This window comes from Leucopleurus acutus (genome assembly GCF_964270905.1).
Source record: "Leucopleurus acutus genome assembly, chromosome: 11".
NCBI classification, from domain to species: domain Eukaryota; kingdom Metazoa; phylum Chordata; class Mammalia; order Artiodactyla; family Delphinidae; genus Leucopleurus; species Leucopleurus acutus.
In genome coordinates this window covers 26,333,128-26,354,001 of record NC_139152.1, presented here as the reverse complement: position 1 = coordinate 26,354,001, position 20,874 = coordinate 26,333,128, and the positions used below count along the sequence as shown (strand labels likewise).

The following is a 20,874-nucleotide window of genomic DNA, read 5'->3' as shown; positions in this document are numbered from 1 at the left end:
AAAAATAAAATAAGGTGACATTGCATTTGTCAAATTGATAAATCTCTTTGTAAAGATATTTGAAATATAATGGGAAAACTTCTTAAGAAATAAATAAGATATTAGAGTAGAAACTACTCGAAGGCCTCTGTAAAGCTTTTTTTTTTTTTTTTTTTTGGCTGCATTGGGTCTTCGTTGCTGCACGTGCAGGCTTTCTCTAGATGTGGAGAGCTGGGGGCTACTCTTAGTTGCAGTGCACGGGATTCTCATTGTGGTGGCTTCTCTTGTTGCGGAGCATGGGCTCTAGGCACATGGGCTTCAGTAGTTGTGGCACACAGGCTTGGTTAAGTCCTATAAAACTCTTTGGTTTGGACAACTTGAATCATAGAGTTTATGAGAAATTTAATAATGAAGGTACAGTATAGGCAAGAAAATGGGATAAAATGAATAAGCTGTAAAAGTAATTTACCTTACGTGTTGCTGAAAGGGCATAGTGAAAAGAGACTCCTAGAGAATAGGAAATATATATTTTTCTTTAAAATGCCCTCCTATATTATACTACGTAAATTGTTTAGTATTTGAAAGATTTAAGACCATCCAAAATAAAATATTCTAAGAAATACGAGAATTCCACAGAAATATGGGTATACTTAGTTCTTGAGTATACTCAGATCTTGTCTTGAATATACTCAGTTCTTGTCTCCGTCTGGGATGGATGAGTTTCCTAAAATCTTTTCAGATGAGGGAAGGGTAGGATAAAGTTATTTGCATTAAGAGTTTGACCTATTTTGCAGCTACATTTGTACAAAACTATTTGTACATTTGTATAAAATCAGCAGTTAATAAGTTTATAAAAACATTCTTGGCATCTTTTCTCCAAAGATTTCAACAAAGATGCTAAAAACTGTATCTCCCATTGCCCCTCCAGGCTGAGAATTGACGACTATGTAAAGGTAGGCTGGTAGAGTGGAGGGGAAAGGTGCAATCCTAATATGAAAATATTAGGCAACTGCTGAAAATATTACAAAGAACAAATACTTCATAAGATATTGTTATAAAGAAGTTTAAAAATGTATTTATAAACTAGTATTGTAACCCTTCTCCTATTTAAGTAGTAGTTAAAAACAGGTTAGTAGTTAAAAACTTCTGAAGGGCCTAGAAGCAGTGATACCCCAGTAGAAATGAGCACACCTAGTGCCCAGATCTTGTTTGTAATACCATTCTCCAGTTAAAGGATTGAGGGATCCTTGAAGAAATGGCTAACTCTGGAAATGGAGCAGGACGTATTCAAGATGAGCCTGGAGCATCTTATAGTGCCAGAAGTTAAGGAAGTGCCAAAACCAAAACCAAAACACAACACATAGATGAGAGTATGTCAGTGGGCCCCAAGAGACAAATGAAAGAGTTCCCAGTGGCCATGTGAACAACAAAATAAAAGTACATTGGATTATGACCCAAAATATAAAATATCCATGAGTTCATACAGATGTAAATAAATGATCAAATAAATTAAGGAGGGGAGAGGCACATCTCCCTTGCACTAGAATTCCAAATAATTTATGTAGCTACTCTTCCCTCAAGGACATGGAGCACAACGCTCCACTCTAAGTGTGGACTGGTTATAGTTATTTCCTTCTAAAGATTATAGTTGGAAAATGGAGAAAACAGAGGAATTTTACAATGGAGAAACATTGTCTCAGTCCGGTGATCAAGGTGATCATCAACAGTGATAAGTCCTGTTGATGTATATTCCTGATATGATGTGATGAAAACGGCACTTTACCTCCATGATCTTTTTCCCAAAATCCTTAACCGCAGTCTAATTATTAGGAAAACATCAGACAAATCCCATTTGAGGGACTTTCAACAAAATACCTGATAAGTACTCTTCAAAACTGTCAGTGTCATCTAAAACAAGGAAAGTCTGAGAAATCGTCACAGCCAAGAAGAGCTTAGGGAGACATGACTATGTAATGTGTGTATGGGATTCTGGAACAAAAAAAGGACCTTAGATAAAAACTGTGGAAATGAATAAAGTATAGACTTTAATTAATAATAATGTATCAATATTGCTTCATTAATGGTAATGTAATGTTTACAGATGAGGGGAAACTAGTTGGAGGGTATATTGGAACTCTATACTATCTTCCCAATTTTTCTGTAAATCTAAAACCATTCCAAAAACTAAAGTTTACTTTGAAAAAAAAAAGTTAGCCATGTAGTCCTGGATTCAAAGCAAAGAATAATAAACTTCTGGTTATGTGATACCACCATGGACATATGATACAGTAATAATATCCTTATGTTCTTATGTTTGAAATAGGTAGGTGTCAACTTTTAATGTACAAGTCAGCACAAATTGGAAAAGAAATAAAATGTTCTAAAGAAAATGGGCTAATTTTATTCCTTTACTTAAATTACATTTCAGTTTATATAGTCAAAGTTTTGAAATGACTCATTTTCACAGCTACCAATTCTTTAAATAAGTCTTACAAATTCTAGAGTATATGATTCAGACGTGAGAACAATTTTCATTCATTTATCCATTTATGCAACAAACATTAAAGAACATATGTACCAGGCATAGTATTAAGTAGGTGTTGAGGAAGTAAGGATGAATAATGTGTTGAAGAGATTAAAGTCGAAAGGAGGAGATAGAATTGGACAGTGGATAGCAATATGCAGAGTAGTTACAGGAATGGAGTTCCAAAAACTAAACGGTTCTATTTCCTTTAAAAAAAAAAAAAAAGGGCATTATAGTTATGTGCCAACCAAGAAAAGAAGAGAAATGCTGTGTTCTGAACCTTAATATCAGTGAGTTTTTATTTTAACACATCAACTAATAGGTATTTAGTACAATGTTTGTACAGTAGTGATTCATTTAAAAATTAAGCTCATGGAATTTAAAAGATGTTGGACCATAAAAATGATCTGTTCTAATTTGTAGTTTTATACTGTGTTATGGAAGAAACTCTTTACTTTTTTTGTGCTTAAAGACCTGTAGGAGCCCAGCAGGGGCCAAATGCAAGGACCAGAGTGAGGCCTTAGGTGCTAAGGGCAGCCCAGCTGACAGGCAGTAAGGGAATGGGGACCTTAGCCCTACAACCGAGTGGAACTGAACTCTGCCAACAACTGGGGTGAGCTTGGAAATGATTCTTCCCCAGAGCTCAGAAAGGAATGCAGCCCTGACAACAGGACGACTCCAGTATTGTGAGACCCAGAGCAAAGGAACCCTTTGGGCCACACCATGCCCAGACTTCTGATCCACAGAAACTGATAATAAGTGTGGGTATTGTTTTAAGTTGTCAAGTTTGTCATAATTTATTAAGGAGGCAATAGAAAACTAATATGAGGGAAGACATTCTGGACACAAGATGATGGTACTTAAAGGGAACTGCAAGTCATTGAGCTCAAGTGCAGGTGTATTGGGAGTGGGAAGTTCGGAAGCCGGAGCTGCACATGTAGACTAGGTCTAGATCACGGTGGTCCTCAAGTGCCATCTGAGGAATCTGGACTGTGGGTGACAGGGATCTGAACTTATGAGATTGGTGTCTTAGTTCGCTTTGATTTTCCTGAGAGATAAGGTTTATTCACTTCTTTAGGTCTCTGCTCAGACATCATCATCTTAATGAGACCACCTGACCTCCCTATTTAATATTGCAACTGGTGCTCTGTACTGCTCTCTTATTTTTCTTTAACTTTCCATTGCACTTTTTTGTCTTTCAACATACTGTATAATTTATATTTATTATTTTTGTTTATCTCCTCCTAAAATACAAACTCTATGAGGACAAGGATTTTTTTGCCTTTTTGTTCACTGTTTGTTCCAGTTACTTATTGTTGCATAACAAACCAAACCACCTGAAAACTATCTGCTTAAAATGACAGTCATTAATTTTGCTCACAGATCTGCAATTTGGGCAGCCCACCATGAGGCCCACTTGTCTGTGCTCCATGCTGCATCAGCTGAGTGGCCTGACTCGGGCCAGAGGACACACTTGCAGTTGGCTCACTTCAGGGCTGGTGGGCTGTTGCTCACTGTTGGCTGGGCCCTCAGTTTCTCTCCTTCTCACAGCATGTGGCTGTGTTTTAAGGGCATGTGTCCCAAGAGAACGAGGTGGAAATGCATGGCATTTTTTTATGACTTAGCCTTAGAAGCCATAGCCTCATTTCTCTGGTACTCTTACGTTTGAGGCAGTCATAAGGCCCTTCTAGCTTTAAAGGCAGGGGACATGGACTCCACCTTCTAATGGAGTTTCAGAAGAGCATGTAGAACAGGAGATATTGTTGTGGACATCTTTGGAAAATACAGTCTGCTGTGCTGTTACATCCCCAAAGCTAGAATAGTGCCTTGGCTCATAGAGCTCCATAAATATTTGTTGAGTGAGTGAGTAAGTGAGAGAGAGAGAGAGAGAGAGAGAGAGAGAGAGAGAGAGAGAGAGAGAGAACAAGAGGAGAGAGATGATTAGAAGGGGAGTACAATGTACAATGTACAATGTATGGCAGGGAGACTGTAAGTTAATTGATATTCCTGTGCAAACTAAACTGGGTTACACGTGTGTCTGAACACCTTATAATTTTTTTTTTTTTTTTTTGGTGAGAGTATTGGCAGCAAAAAGTAACGAATGTAAGTGGAGGGAAAGGTCTACGTTAGCTCTGCAAATAGCTGCTTCTTTGAGTCAAGCAGCAGAAAAGCTTCCATTTGAACATCTCAGAACTCTAGCTCTGTAGTATTACTTGTCAGCTATAATATTTTAACGGTAGGTGACTTTCTTTTGTTCCTAAAGGCAAAGGGTGGCTCTCTTGGAGGCTCTTTAGCAGAGAATAAGTTCTTTAGCAATAGGAGAAGATTTGTTTTATTTTGTATGATAAAATGCAACATGAAGAATAATATTAACATGCTTTCCCAGAAATACATTGGATAAATGATTCTCACAGAAGATAGATATCTAATAATACTGCATACTAATAATGTGTTATTATAGTAATAAAATAATCTGTATATTATGTATGAGGAAATTTTTGCTCAAAGAAATTGTGATTTGCCCTAGGCTACTAGACTCCAGGATATTCAACTAGAACTGGAACCTTGTTTTCTTTTTTTTAATTTTATTTTTTTTATTGATTTTTGGCTGTTGGGTCTTTGTTGCTGTGCGTGGGCTTTCTCTAGTTGCGGCGAGTGGGGGCTACTCTTCGTTGAGGTGCATGGGCTTCTCATTGCGGTGGCTTCTCTTGTTGCGGAGCATGGGCTCTAGGTGCGCTGGCTTCAGTAGTTGCAGCACGTGGGCTCAGTAGTTGTGGCTCACAGGCTCTGGAGCACAGGCTCAGTATTTGTGGCACACAGGCTTAGTTGCTCCATGGCATGTGGGATCTTCCTGGACCAGGGATCGAACCTGTGTCCCCTGCATTGGCAGGCAGATTCTTAACCACTGGGCCACCAGGGAAGTCCCTAGAACCTTGTTTTCTTGGCTATAATTATTATTTATAACAATTAAATAATAAATAAACCTTTTTATATTATTTATAATAATTATAATAATAAACCCTTTCCTCTTAGAGAGTTTCATGATGTCAGTTATACTACTTCAATGGCTTTTTAAAGCTTTTTTCTTGTTTCATATTTTATTACAAAAGGGATAGTATGACAAGCATGGATTAGGAGCAAAACGGTTTGTTTTTTCATCATTAGCAGAGGACTATAGATCTTGGCTTCATTGTTAAGGTTATTTTTGCAAGTAAATAATGTACTGTTGTGTTCTATGCTTGGTGGTAGGATGCACAGTGCCTAGTAAGAATTTATCTGGTCTTTGTCCTGAGTTCCTGGCACAGAACTTCTAGAACCCTGGGGATATCCTGGTAATAGGAATATTATCCTAATGAGGCAACTAATGATGGGACTCCTAGATAGCTTCAGGTAGAGGTTGGTCACAGAAGGACATTGAACCAACTTAGGAGAGGGGAGGAGATTGGAGATTGAGTTTCGATAACATGGTTAATGATTTTATCAGTCGTGCGTATGTAATGGAGCCCCAAACTTTATTTTTTTAATACTAATTAATTTTTTATTGAAGTATAGTTGATATACAATGTTGTGTTAATTTCTGCTGTACAACAGAGTGATTCAGTTATACATATATATACATTCTTTTTTTAATATTCTTTAGCATTATGGTTTATCATAGGATACTGAATACAGTTCCCTGTGCTATACAGTAGGACCTTATGGTTTATCCATTCCATATATAATAGCTTACATCTGCTAACCCCAACCTCCCACTCCATCCCTCCCCTAATCCCCTAGGCTCAGGTTTTTTTCTTTTTTCTTTTTTTTTTTAATACAGCAGGCTCTTATTTGTCATCAGTTTTATACACATCAGTGTATACATGTCAATCCCAATCGAGCAATTCATCACACCCCCACCCCCACCCCACCGTGGCTTTCCCCCCTTGGTGTCCATACGTTTGTTCTCTACATCTGTGTCTCAATTTCTGCCCTGAAAACTGGTTCATCTGTACCATTTTTCTAGGTTCCACATATATGTGTTAATATACGGTATTTGTTTTTCTCTTTCTGACTTACTTCACTCTGTATGACAGTCTCTAGATCCATCCACATCTCAGCAAATGACCCAATTTCGTTCCTTATTATGGCTGAGTAATATTCCATTGTATATATATACCATATCTTCTTTATCCATTCATCTGTTGATGGGCATTTAGGTTGCTTCCATGACCTGGCTCTTGTAAATAGTGCCACAATGAACATTGGGGTGCATGTGTCTTTTTGAATTGTGGTTTTCTCTGGTATATGCCCAGTAGTGGGATTGCTGGGTCATATGGTAATTCTATTTTTCGTTTCTTTTTTTTTTAGACTTTATTCTTTTTTTTTTAAATTAATTAATTTATTTTTGCAGTGTTGGGTCTTCGTTTCTGTGCGAGGGCTTTCTCTAGTTGTGGCAAGCGGGGGCTACTCTTCATCGCCATGTGCAGGCCTCTCACTATCGCGGCCTCTCTTATTGGGGAGCACAGGCTCCAGACGTGCAGGCTCAGTACTTGTGGCTCATGGGCCTAGTTGCTCCGTGGCATGTGGGATCCCCCCAGACTAGGGCTCGAACCCATGTCCCCTGCATTAGCAAGCAGATTCTCAACCACTGCGCCACCAGGGAAGCCCCTGTTTTTCGTTTTTTAAGGAACCTCCATACTGTTCTCCATAGTGGCTGTATCAGTTTACATTCCCACCAACAGTGCAAGAGCGTTCCCTTTTCTCCACACCCTCTCCAGCATTTGTTGTTTGTAGATTTTCTGATGAAGCCCATTCTAACTGGTGTGAGGTGATACCTCATTGTAGTTTTGATTTGCATTTCTCTAATAATTAGTGATGTTGAGCAGCTTTTCATGTGCTTCTTGGCCATCTGTATGTCTTCTTTGGAGAAATGTCTATTTAGGTCTTCTGCTCATTTTTGGATTGGGTTGTTTGTTTTTTTAATATGGAGCTGAATGAGCTGTTTATATATTTTGGAGATTAATCCTTTGTTGATTTGTTTCCAAATATTTTCTCCCATTTTGAGAGTTGTCTTTTCATCTTGTTTATGGTTTCCTTTGCTATGCAAAAGCTTTTAAGTTTCATTAGATCTCATTTGTTTCTTTTTCTTTTATTTCCATTACTTTAGGAGGTGGATCAAAAAAGATCTTGCTGTGATTTATGTCAAAGAGTGTTCTTCCTATGATTTCCTCTAAGAGTTTTATAGTGTCCTGTCTTACATTTAGGTCTCTAATCCATTTTGAGTTTATTTTTGTGTATGGTGTTAGGGAGTGTTCTAATTTCATTCTTTTACATGTAGCTGTCCAGTTTTCCCAGCACCACTTATTGAAGAGACTGTCTTTTCTCCATTGTATACCCTTGCCTCCTTTGTCATAGATAAGTTGACCATAGGTACGTGGGTTTATCTCTGGGCTTTCCGTCTTGTTCCATTGATCTATGTTTCTGTTTTTGTGCCAGTACCATACTGTCTTGATTACTGTAGCTTTGTAGTATAGTCTGAAGTCAGGGAGCCAGATTCCTCCAGCTGCGTTTTTCTTTCTCAAGATTTTTTGGCTATTCGGGGTCATTTGTGTTCCCAAACACACTGTGAAATTTTTTGTTCTGGTTCTGCGAAAAATGTCATTGGTAGTTTGATGGGGATTGCATTGAATCTGTAGATTGCTTTGGGTAGTGTAGTCATTTTCACAATGTTGATTCTTCCAGTCCAGAAACATGATATATCGCTCCATCTGTTTGTATTGTCTTTAATTTCTTCATCAATGTCTTATAGTTTTCTGCATACAGGTCTTTTGTCTCCTTAGGTAGGTTTATTCCTAGGTATTTTATTCTTTTTGTTGCAGTGGTAAATGTGAGTGTTTCCTTTATTTCTCTTAGAGATTTTTCATCATTAGTGTATAGGAATGCATGAGATTTCTGTGCATTAATTTTGTGTCCTGCAACTTTACCAAATTCATTGATTAGCTCTAGTAGTTTTCTGGTGGCATCTTTAGTATTCTCTATGTATAGTATCATGTCATCTGCAAACAGTGAGAGTTTTACTTCTTCTTTTCCAATTTGTATTACTTTTATTTCTTTTTCTTCTCTGATTGCCGAGGCTAAAACTTCCAAAAGTATGTTGAATAATAGTGGTGAGACTGGACATCCTTGTCTTCTTCCTGATCTTAGAGGAAATGCTTTCAGTTTTTCACCACTGAGAATCATGTTTGCTGTGGGTTTGTCATATACGGCCTTTATTATGTTGAGATAGGTTCCCTCTATGCCCACTTTCTGCAGAGTTTTTATCATAAATTTGTGTTGAATTTTGTCGGAAGTTTTTTCTGAATCTATTGAGATGATCATATGGTTTTTATTCTTCATTTTGTTAATATGGTGTATCACATTTATTGATTTGCATATATTGAAGAATCCTTGCATCCCTGGGATAAATCCCACTTGATCATGGTGTATGATCCTTTTCATGTGTTGTTGGATTCTGTTTGCTAGTATTTTGTTGAGGATTTTTGCATCTATATTCATGAGTGATATTGATCTGTAATTTTCTTTTTTTGTAGTGTCTTTGTCTGGTTTGGGTATCAGGGTGATGGTGGCCTCATAGAATGAATTTGGGAGTGTTCCTTCCTCTGCAATATTTTGGAAGAGTTTGAGAAGGATGGGTGTTAGCTCTTTTCTAAATGTTTGATAGAATTCACCTGTGATGCCATCTGGTCCTGGACTTTTGTTTGTTGGAAGATTTTTAATCACAGTTTCAATTTCATTACTTGTGATTGGTCTGTTCATATTTTCTATTTCTTCCTGGTTCAGTCTTGGAAGGTTATACCTTTCTAAGTATTTGTCCATTTCTTCCAGGTTGTCTATTTTATTGGCATAGAGTTGCTGGTAGTAGTCTCTTAGGATGCTTTGTATTTCTGCGGTGTCTGTTGTAACTTCTTTTTCCTTTCTAATTTTATTGATTTGAGTTCTCTCCGTCTTTCTTAATGAGTCTGGCTAATGGTTTATCAATTTTGTTTATTTTCTCAAAGAACCAGCTTTTAGTTTTATTGATCTTTGCTATTGTTTTCTTTGTTGCTATTTCATTTATTTCTGCTCTGATCTTTATGATTTCTTTCCTTCTGCTAACTTTGGGTTTAGTTTGTTCTTCTTTCTCTAGTTCCTTTAGGTGTAAGGTTAGATTATTTATTTGAGATTTTTCTTGTTTCTTGAAGTAGGCTTGTATAGCTATAAACTTCCCTCTTAGAACTGCTTTTGCTGCATCCCATAGGTTTTGGATCGTCGTGTTTTCATTGTCATTTGTCTCTGGGTGTTTTCTGATTTCCTCTTTGATTTCTTCAGTGATCTCTTGGTTATTTAGTAACGTATTGTTTAGCCTCCATGTGTTTGTGTTTTTTATGTTTTTTCCCCTGTAATTCATTTCTAATCTCATAGCGTTGTGGTCAGAAAAGATGCTTGATAAGATTTCAATTTTATTAAATTTACTGAGGCTTGATTTGTGACCCAAGATGTGATATATCCTGGAGAATGTGCCGTGCACACTTGAGAAGAAAGTGTAATCTGCTGTTTTTGGATGGAATGTCCTATAAATATCAATTAAATCTATCTGGTCTATTGTGTCATTTAAAGCTTCTGTTTCCTTATTTATTTTCATTTTGGATGATCTGTCCATTGGAGTAAGTGTGGTGTTAAAGTCCCCCACTATTACTGTGTTACTGTCGATTTCCTCTTTTACAGCTGTTTGCCTTATGTATTGAGGTGCTCCTATGTTGGGTGCATATATATTTATAATTGTTATATCTTCTTCTTGGATTCATCCCTTGATCATTATGTAGTATCCTTCCTTGTCTCTTGTAACATTCTTTATTTTAAAGTCTGTTTTATCTGATGAGTATTGCTACTCCAGCTTTCGATTTCCATTTGCATGGAATATCTTTTTCCAGCCCCTCACTTTCAGTCTGTATGTGTCCCTAGGTCTGAAGTGGGTCTCTTGTAGACAGCATATATATGGGTCTTGTTTTTGTATCCATTCAGCAAGCCTGTGTCTTTTGGTTGGAACACTTAATCCATTCACGTTTAAGGTAGTTATTGGTGTGTATGTTCCTATGACCATTTTCTGAATTGTTTTGGGTTTGTTTTTGTAGGTCTTTTTCTTCTCTTGTGTTTCCCACTTAGAGAAGTTCCTTTAGCATTTGTTGTAGAGCTGGTTTGGTGGTGCTGAATTCTCTTAGCTTTTGCTTGTCTGTAAAGCTTTTGATTTCTCCATCAAATCTGAATGAGATCCTTGCTGGGTAGAGTAATCTTGGTTGTAGGTTCTTCCCTTTCATCACTTTAAGTATATCATGCCACTCCCTTCTGGCTTGTAGAGTTTCTGCTGAGAAATCAGCTGTTAGTTAACCTTATGGGAGTTCCCTTGTATGTTATTTGTCGTTTTTCCCTTGCTGCTTTCAGTAATTTTTCTTTGTCCCTAATTTTTGCCAATTTGATTACTTTATGTCTTGGCACGTTTCTCCTTGGGTTTATCCTGTGTGGGACTCGCTGTGCTTCCTGGACGTGGGTGGCTCTTTCCTTTCCCATGTTAAGGAAGTTTTCGACTATAATCTCTTCAAATATTTTCTTGGGTCCTTTCTCTCTCTCTTCTCCTTTTGGGACCCCTATAATGCGAATGTTGTTGCGTTTAATGTTGTCCCAGAGGTCTCATAGGCTGTCTTCATTTCTTTTCATTCTTTTTTTTTATTCTATTCCACAGCAGTGAATTCCACCATTCTGTATTCTAGGTCACTTATCCGTTCTTCTGCCTCAGTTATTCTGCTATTGATCCCTTCTAGTGTAGTTTTCATTTGTTATTGTATTGTTCATCTCTGTTTGTTTGTTCTTTAATTCTTCTAAATCTTTGTTAAACATTTCTTGCATCTTCTCGATATTTGCCTCCATTGTTTTTCCGAGGTCCTGGATCACCTTCACTATCGTTATTCTGAATTCTTTTTCTGGAAGGTTGTGTATCTCCACTTCATTTAGTTGTTTTTCTGGGGTTTTATCCTGTTTCTTCATCTGGTACATAGCCCTCTGCCTTTTCATCTTGTCTATCTTTCTGTGAATGTGATTTTTTCCCACAGGCTGCAGGATTGTAGTTCTTCTTGCTTCTGCTGTCTCTCCTATCTCCTGTCTACGAGGCTTGTGCAGGTTTTCTGATGGGAGGAACTGGTGGTGGATAGAGCTGGCATTGCTCTGGTGGGCAGAGCTGTAAAACTTTAAATCCGCTTGACTGCTGATGGGTGGGGCTGGGTTCCCTCTGTGTTGGTTGTTTGGCCTGAGGCAACCGAACACTGGAGCCTACCTGGGCTCTTTGGTGGGGCTAATGGCGGACTCTGGGTGGCTCACGCCAAGGAGTACTTCTCAGAACTTCTGCTGCCAGTGTCTCTGTCCCCACGGTGAGCCCCAGCCACCCCCTGCCTCCGCAGGATACCCTCCAACACTAGCAGGTAGGTCTGGTTCAGTATCCCCTGGGTTCACTGCTCCTTCCCCTGGGTCCCGATGTGCACACTACTTTGTGTGTGCCCTCCAAGAGTGGAGTCTCTGTTTCCCCCAGTCCTGTCAAAGTCCTGCAATCAAATCCCACTAGCCTTCAAAGCCTGATTCTCTAGGAATTCCTCCTCCTGTTGCCGGACCCCCAGGTTGGGAAGCCTGACGTGGGGCTCAGAACCTTCACTCCGGTGGGTGGACTTCTGTGGTATAATTTTTCTCCAGTCTGTGAGTCACCCACCCAGCAGTTATGGGATTTGATTTTGCTGTGATTGCGCCCCTCCTCCCATCTCATTGCGGCTTCTCCTTTGTCTTTGGATGTGGGGTATCTTTTTTGGTGAGTTCCAATGTCTTCCTGTCGATGATTGTCCAGCAGCTAGTTGTGATTCTGGTGTTCTCACAAGAGGGAGGGAAAGCACGTCCTGCCATCTTGGTTCAGGCTCCCAGTCGAGCCCCAAACTTTAGACACCAAAGCTCAGTGGAGCTTCCTGGTTGATGAACACATTGTTGAGGGGGTGAGGTGGTGTGTAACACACCCTGATTACACAAGGAGAGAGCATGAAAGTTCTGCAGTCCTTCTCAGACCTCAACCTGTGTGTATCTTCATTTGTCTGGTCCTTCTGATTTGTATCCCTTGTAATAAAATTATAATCGTAAGTATAGAATTTTTCTGAGTTCTGTGAGTTATAAATTGTCAAACTAGAGGGGTTTGTGGGAACTTCCAAATGTATTGCCAGTCTGTGAGAAGTGCAGGTGGCCTGCGGAATCTCTGAAATCAGGGCAGTCTTATTGGGCGCCATGCCCTCTAATGGATAATGCCTGCACTAACTCCAGGTGGTTAGGGACAGAATTAAATTGGGGTACCTCCAGCTGAGTTTGAAACAGAATATCTGTATTGTGTACTCCTTTGGTTCCCAGTGAATAAACTGCAGTAATTGAAGTGTATTTATATTTAATGTTAACTAAATAAAGTATGGCTCTTTAAATTTGATGTAATCAAGAAGGAAATATATTATGAGTCTCTTAGAAATTCACAACTTACTGGATGGATGTTGATGTACTTTTATTAAGATCTTAATCAAAATAAACTTTTAGGATTACCAGAATTCAGGTTTCTTTATTGACGAACCTTTTTCAGTAGTGTCTATGAATTTTCAGAGATCCCTCCAGCTTCTTTTGCTTGATTCCCTTTGTGACCAGCAGCCTACATCTGCAAGATCACCAGCTGGATTTAGAGGTTGTAGATTTAGAAAGGCTAATAGGCCCATCGTGAGTTAAAACCTGTGGTCTTGATTAGTAGCTTAGTGGTGGGTATATGGCTTCTTCTATGAAAGGTAGAGAGCATCCATAGAAAATGGGCAAATTCCATCCCATATTTGAGGAACTATACTCATCATGCATTTGAGCACAGTAGCAGGCAATGTAGAGCATTACCAAGGAAGAGAAGGTGCAGTATAGTCAGGAATTGCTTCTGATTATAGTCAGAAGGTCAAAACTAACACAAATTAAAATTCACGTTAATCCAGAAATATAAAAATAGCTAACTGTTGTAATAACAACCCTAGACTATCAGTGGCTCAAAACAGTAGAAGCTTATTTCTCATTCATTGTTTAATCTAATGTAGGCCAACGTGGGAAGGGGCTCTGTTTTGCAGAGGCATTCAATGAGCCAGGTTTCTTCCATGTGTGGCCTTCCCGTCTTTAAGGCCCCATTTCCATTTGCATTTAGCTGATGAGTAGCAGAAGAAAGACAGGTTGTGTGTCTCAAGCTGGAGGTGACACCCATCACTTCTGCTCCCATTTCATTGGTAAGAAATAGTCTTTTGGCCCCCACCCAGATGCAAGGATATTGGGAAGGAGAGGAGAACATGGATGTTGGTGAGCACCTGCTGTCTGTCATAAATCCAGGATCAGTAATAGCTGTTCACTGGTGCTAAGATAATTGGCATGGCTTATTCAAGTGAGAATGGTTTGGGACTGTCTCAAGGAGTGCCAGAGGGAGAAAAGATAAAAGTGGCGAGAGCGAGAGCGCAGCCCCTCGTGGATTCAGTGTCCTGTATAAATGTTATCAAACTCAGGTTTGGCTGCTTGATGCTTGAAAGCCAATACTTGAGAGACAAGTGCTGGTAGGAATGGAAAGGTTGCTTTATTCAGGAGGCCAGCAACCTGGCGAGAAAGCGGACTCATGTCTGAAAACCAACTCCAGAGACTGCTCTACCATGAAATTTTTAAAGGGAGAATTATTTGAGGAGGGTGTCAGAGTCTTTGTTCTCTTCCACTGTGTGCAGACTTTCTTCTGATTGGTTGATGGTAAGGTAACAGGGCGGTGTTCCAGGACTTTTGTGCTCAGCCTGAAGTTACCATCCTCCATCTGGGTGGGGGCCTTAGTTCCTGCAGAAGAACTCAAAGGTATGTTGTTACGTATATTCCTTGTGATGGAACCAGGACCCTGCCCTGTGGCTACACCACCCTTTCTTGACTGCTCCTCCTTTGTTTCTGCATTCCCTCCCTTCCCTGATAAGCAACTGTTTGAATCTGCCCTTTGGGACTCAGGGAAGGTCAAGGAGGCTGAATGACGCTTATTTCCTGCAAACAAGAAATGGGTGATATGGAAAGGATTTGTACCTGGGAGGGCTTCAGAGGGTCCTGTTCTGTTTCATAAAGGCTTACAAGGTTAAAGTAGGTAAGCTGTATGCTGGGGATAGGAAGTGTGGTTGCCTGGGGAGTACACCCTGTATCAGCCATAATGTAGTATGGAATGGGCAAACCAGCTCTCTGTGTAGAATTAGGAAGGCAAGGTAGGAGAGTGAGAGATCCTCAAAGGACTGGACTCTCCTGATCAGGCCTACAGCATCAGTCACTGTGTCTGGCATAGTGTAGGCACACTGGAAATGTTGCCTGAATGAGTTAACATCCTCCTGTCTTTAACAAAACAAAACCTGAAACCCTTCCCTCAACCCCACATTCTCCTCCAATATTATCCCTTTATCATCTTTCCAGCAGAACTCCTCAGAAGAGTTGACTATGCTCTCTGCTTCGACTTCCTCTCTTTGCAGTCTTCCTTGGAACAATGCCAGACAGCTTTTCTCCCCCACACCACACAGAAATCTCTTTGTCAAGGTCACAGTGACTTCCTGTCGTCAGCACCGTCCTTGTTAAAACATTTTCTTTAACTTGGCTTGCATGATGCTTCTGGTTTTCTCTTACCTTACTGACTGCTTTTTCTCATTTACCTTTTTGCCAGTTCCTCATCCTCTTCCCAGCCTCTCAATGTTGTTTGAGTCCCCTAGGTCTGACCCCAGGCTTCCTCTCTTCATCTACAGTCATTTCCTAAGTGATCTTACCCAGCCCTGTGATGTTAAATACCGTCCTTTTTATGTTTCTAACTTTTCCCCTGAATTTAAATTCGTATATCTAGGGGCTTCCCTGGTGGCACAGTGGTTAAGAATCCGCCTGCCAACGCAGGGGACACGGGTTCGAGCCCTGGTCTGGGAAGATCCCACATGCTGCGGAGCAGCTAAGCCCGTGTGTCACGTCTACTGAGCCTGTGCTCTAGAGCCCGTGAGCCACAGCTACTGAGCCCACACACCACAACTACGGAAGCCCGCGTGCCTAGAGCCCATGCTCTGCAACAAGAGAAGCCACCGCAATGAGAAGCCCGCACACTGCAACAAAGAGTAGCCCCCGCTCATCGCAACTAAAGAAAGCCATGCGCAGCAATGAGGACCCAACACAGCCAAAGATAAATAAACAAATAAATAAAAAAATTCGTATATCTAAATGCTTATTCAAAAACTTCTCTTGGATATCTAATAGGCATCTCAGAGTTAACATATCCAAAACTGAATTCTTCATTCCAGCTCCCTGACAGCCCTCCTCTCCACAGTAAAATCCCCGTCTTCTCCATTGTTCCTGTTTCAGTAAATAGCTACCCTATTCATCCAGGTGCTTAGACCAAAATCCATGGTATCACGATATCCTTCTTGACTATTCGTTTCTCTCACATCTAATCCATCAGCAAATCATATATAATACTTTATGCCTTCAGAATGTATTTAGAATCTTATCACTTCTCACCACCCTAGCACTCTCTCTCTAATCCGTACTGCCATCATCTCTTGCCTGGACTGTTGCAGAAGCTCCTAGCTGATCTCTTTGCATCTACCCTTGACCACTACAGTCTGTTCTCTCAGCTGCCAGGGTGATCTTTTTAAAACAAAGTCACTTCTCTGTTTAAGACGCTCCAGTTACTTCCCATGGTACTTAGTATAAAATCAAAAGTCCACACCACAGCCTACAAGGTCCTGTTTTATCTGGCTCCTGGCTATCTCTCTGACTTCATTTTCCACCACCTCACTCAGATGCATTGGTGTCCTGGTCTTGCTGAATCTCAGCTGGGACAAGCTCACTTGTACCACAGGGACTGTCCACTTGCTATTTCCCTTGCCTGAAATACTTTTCCTGAGATGACCTCGTACATAGAATTAAGAGCACAGACTCTGGAGTCAGACTGCTTAGGTTTGAATTTCCTCGTTATCTGACCTGAGCAAGTTATTTAACCTTTTTGTGCCTCAGTTTCTACATCTGTAAAATGAGAACAATAATGGGACCTACTTCATAGAGTAATTATGCTGATGAAATGGGTTAATATATGTAGAGCACTTAGAATAACACCTGCCTATAGTAAGCTCTGTGTGTTAACTATGTGACGGCTGCTACTTCATCAGGTCTCTGCTTATGCGTCACCTGCTCAGAGATGTCTAAATAGTTGGAGAATTATCAGAATGAATGGTGAATATGCAGCCTCCTGGGGCATGTGCTTTGAAGGGGACAGCTTACTGTGGTGTAGAGACAGCACATGTGCAGGAAATGTCTTTCTGTGAAAGGAGTGCCCCTTTATTTTAGTTACCACCAGGATGGTGCCCACCTCTCCTCACCCACCCCCATTTCTCTTTCCCTGGTCAGTCTCTTGTAGGACCCATTGCTGCCTAGTATTCCCTCTCCCAACTCCTGCTCATACTAATTCAGGCTGGGTCTTTGGAGATAGACATTTGGAGACCTGTAGGGTTAGACATGGGAAGGAGAAGAGTTACCTCACCACCATATCATCCCTTTTTCTTTGCCTCAGCATGGACTTCTTAGGCAGCATCCATAGTATCTCCATTTCCTCTTCTCACCTTTATCAAAATACTGAGGAAAAATTACTGACTGTGAGTATTCTGTCCGTGTGTGTGTGTTTTAACTTTACCTTTAGAGAGGAAAGGAACACAGTGAAAAAGGGACAGGGCAGAAGAGATTACCTGTTTCAACTTCCCTTCTGTTTTCATTGTTCCTATTAGCAAACTTTCTTTAAAGCATCTAGGCTTCAGTGATATCCCTCAGAGACAGGAGCATAGGGAAGTATTGGGAGACTTGGCCTTGTTTTGTGGAGAAATACCCTGTTCAGAAATAGACTGTGGTGGAAATGGACAACAAGGGAGGGAACTCACTGGGGCCCTAGGAGTGGGAAGGTTCAGAGAGGAGATGAGTGAAGAAATATGTAACAGGGTCTCTCAGCCTGAGAAATAGCTTCAAGGTTCACAGATATCCCTCTACTTGCAACCTCATGCACAGACTATAGAAATCCTCACCAGTGACTTGGAGCTGGGGGCAGGGTCCCTGACTCCCAGTGCCAATTGAGAGGAAGCATGGAGCTACCAAAAGGCCAGATCTCGTGCTCCCAGCCACAGGGAGAAGAGGTGTATTTTTGGTATTCTAACATCATCTACAAAGTAAGAAGAGGATTAGATTCTTTGTAATATGACATATTTCAGAAACTTTATGAGTTAAGAAAGTTTTAGATCTCAGTCCTTCTAGACCTGCCCATATACATTCTAGTATGTTAAGTAAAAATATTAGTTCCTTTTTTTTTTTTTTTGGCCACGTGATGTGGCTTGTGGGATCTCAGTTCCCTGACCAGGGATCGAACCCAGGCCCTCGGCAGTGACAGCCCAGAGCACAAGCCACTGGACCGCCAGGGAATTCCCTAGTTACATTTCTTTTATAGTTATACATTATCTTTTTAAATATATGTGCTATAAAGTAGACTTTGAAATCCAAATTTGGTCTAATGGTGATTCACATTATAGCTTTGCATGAAGCAGATGCACTTATTTCACTGGAAATTCTCTGAATTATTTAGGCCATAGTTAATTGGATTTTTGTAATCTGGAGGCAGTAATAAAATAATTGAATCTCAAATCTGTTAAAATTATTTTTGCTTATGTACCATTCTCCGTATAACTGGCCAGAGTAAAATGATCTGGAATAGCTTTCATATTTTTTCTTTTTGTCCAGTAAAACCAGAAACAAAGGCTATATGAAGTAATTGGTAAATATAATGGCAGTGATACTCTGAACACAGCCAAGAGTTTACACCTTAAACAGGGCAGGATAGGCTTTAGATAAGAGCTGTGTAGAATTATCAGACCATTGAATGGATTAGTTTCCCTACTTTGTGTCTCATTTCTGTAAGAGGGATATTCAGCGTCATTTGTAAAATTTATGCTTGCTTTTCTAAATGGGGAGATATTTGTGTCACTTGGAGTAAGTAATCTAATACTACCCTACCCTGCTACTACTCTAATTAGTAGTTGTTATTCCCCTGACCCAGAAAGAGGAAGCTTGTAGTATATATTCAGTGAGTGAGGTCTGCTTCTCCACTTCTTTCATGTTAGTCCCAGTTGTAACAATATTGCCTCCCAGGAGTATGCAGTAACCTGGAGGAGTGCACTGACTTGTGTGCCCACTGGGGCACCCTCAACCAAGGGCTTTGCACACTGGGTGTATTTTGGGGGCCTGTTCAGAGGTCTATTTTGGGTCATCTACCCCTGATGATAGATGGATGTCCATTCACGGTTCTGGCTGTCCCTAAAGATCCAAATAACTTCCGTCGTGATTTCAGGGGGCCTTTAGCCATTTATAATGAGTCAGTTCCTTTATTCCTTCAGTTCAGGAGTTCCATAGGTAGCTTTCCCAGCCCTGTTATTGTTGTTTTGTGGAGGGAGAGCATAGAAAATTTCTGCAAACCTTGTTTGGGATCTAGAACTCTCACAATATCTGTGGATAGATAAATAGCATCCCAAAGTAGAAGCTTAGCCTGTGCTACTCTCTTGGGATCGTTCAGACCTTTGAGATGTGGATAGGAATGTTCCCTGGCTATTCGGACCCTACAGTCATCATTATTTGGCTCTTTAAAGGAAAGACTCTGACATCTCTAAGACATACAGAAGTTTACACACCCTTCAAAGCTTCAAAGCACCCTTACAGAGCTCTAGTGTGAATTTTTTAATACCCTGTGTCCTCATTGTAGTAAATTTTCCCCAAGACTTGATACTTCTTAGTCAATGGTACATAAGAGGATAGTTGACTAATGGAATCTCTGTAGCGAGCAAACTTGAGCTTGTGTTTGCATAGCTTATTTCTCTTGACTGTTACCCTATACCAAAATAATGAGTTGCCATTTTGCTGGAAGTTGTTACTGTGGGGCCTAGCCTCATCTTTGGTGAAGACAGTGCTATAGGTATTAAGAGGAACACAACTGTTAGTTATATTTATGAGACTTGGAGGAGCACAGACAAGCTTCTGATTAAAATAGTGAGCAAACAGCAATGACAGAAAATAATTTATCAGCTGCTTATGCCAGCAAATTAATGGAAAGATATTTTAGAAAAGAGTGCCTAAATGAAGCAGTGGAAAAATGGATAAGAATGTAAATAGATTACAACTCTTAATCTTCTTAAATTAGTAATATATTTCAAAGTATAAATTATTCTGTGAGAAATCAGAATGGTGTCCAAAACTAGTTTCTTACTACAATATGAATCCACAGTCATTTGGAACAAAATGCCACACTTGATGTGTTTTATTACTTTTAATCATTTGGATGGATTAACAATGAGATATCTGTGTTAGCCTTTACAAAAGGTAGACTACTTATAAGATTGGATATAATATATGTTTTTGTCCTTACATTAAATATTGGAATGTAATTTTTAAAAACAGACTTGATTTTTGGAACAGTTTTAGATTTACAGAAAAATGGAGAAGATAATAAGAGAGTTCCCATATACACCCCACCACACCTCCCTCCATGCACAGTTTTCCCTGTCATTAACATCCTAGGGTAGTATGATGCTTGTGTTGCAGTTAATGGATCAATATGATACATTATTGTTAACTAAAGTCTATACTCCATTCAGATTTCCTTTTGTTTACTTAATGTCCTTTCTCTGTTGGAGGAACCCATCCAGTATACTACATTACATTCAGTTGTCTTGTCTCCTTAGGCTCCTCTCGGCTATGACAGTTTCTCAGACCTTACTTGTTTTTGATGACCTTGACAGTTTTGACAAGTATTCGTCAGGTATATTGTAGGTTGCTCCTCTTGAAATTTGTATTATGTTTCTCTACTGATTAGGCTGGGGTTATAGGATCACATAGTAGGACTATGTTTAGCCTTGTAAGAAACTGCAAACTGTCTTTCCTAAGTGGCTGTACCTTTTTGCATTACCACCACCAATTTACGAGAGTTCTGTCTCTTTGCATACTTGTCAGCATTTGGTATAGTCAGTTTTTTGGACTTCAGCCATTCTGATAGGTTTGCAGAAATTGGGGTGCAATTTCCATAGTTGGTCATTTAGTCTTACTACCATATTTTATTATATCTGACTATAGAAACATTGGCTTTCTCCTGATATTTCTCTTTAAATTAGCATTAAGAAAAGTGTGTACTTTTCCCCATATGAATAACTGTTACAGATGTTTCAATAGCATTTCGCTTATTACATTAAAATACAATTACC

At 39.7% G+C, this 20,874-nt stretch overlaps 1 protein-coding gene across 8 annotated transcripts in view; it reads left to right on the top strand.

Annotated features, from left to right (window-relative positions):
- The window catches only part of DENND5B (DENN domain containing 5B), a 208,490-nt gene that overhangs the window by 77,689 nt on the left and 109,927 nt on the right, over positions 1–20,874 (top strand). For 3 of the 8 annotated variants that reach the window (XM_082851061.1, XM_082851065.1, XM_082851064.1), the window contains exon 1: positions 20,268–20,435. The exons of the other annotated variants lie outside the window; for them this stretch is intronic. In XM_082851061.1, the coding sequence (XP_082707187.1) occupies positions 20,291–20,435 (145 nt within the window). In that variant the 5' untranslated portion in view covers positions 20,268–20,290. Of the gene's footprint in view, positions 1–20,267; positions 20,436–20,874 lie in introns of those variants that run through there. 8 annotated transcript variants of the gene reach the window in all.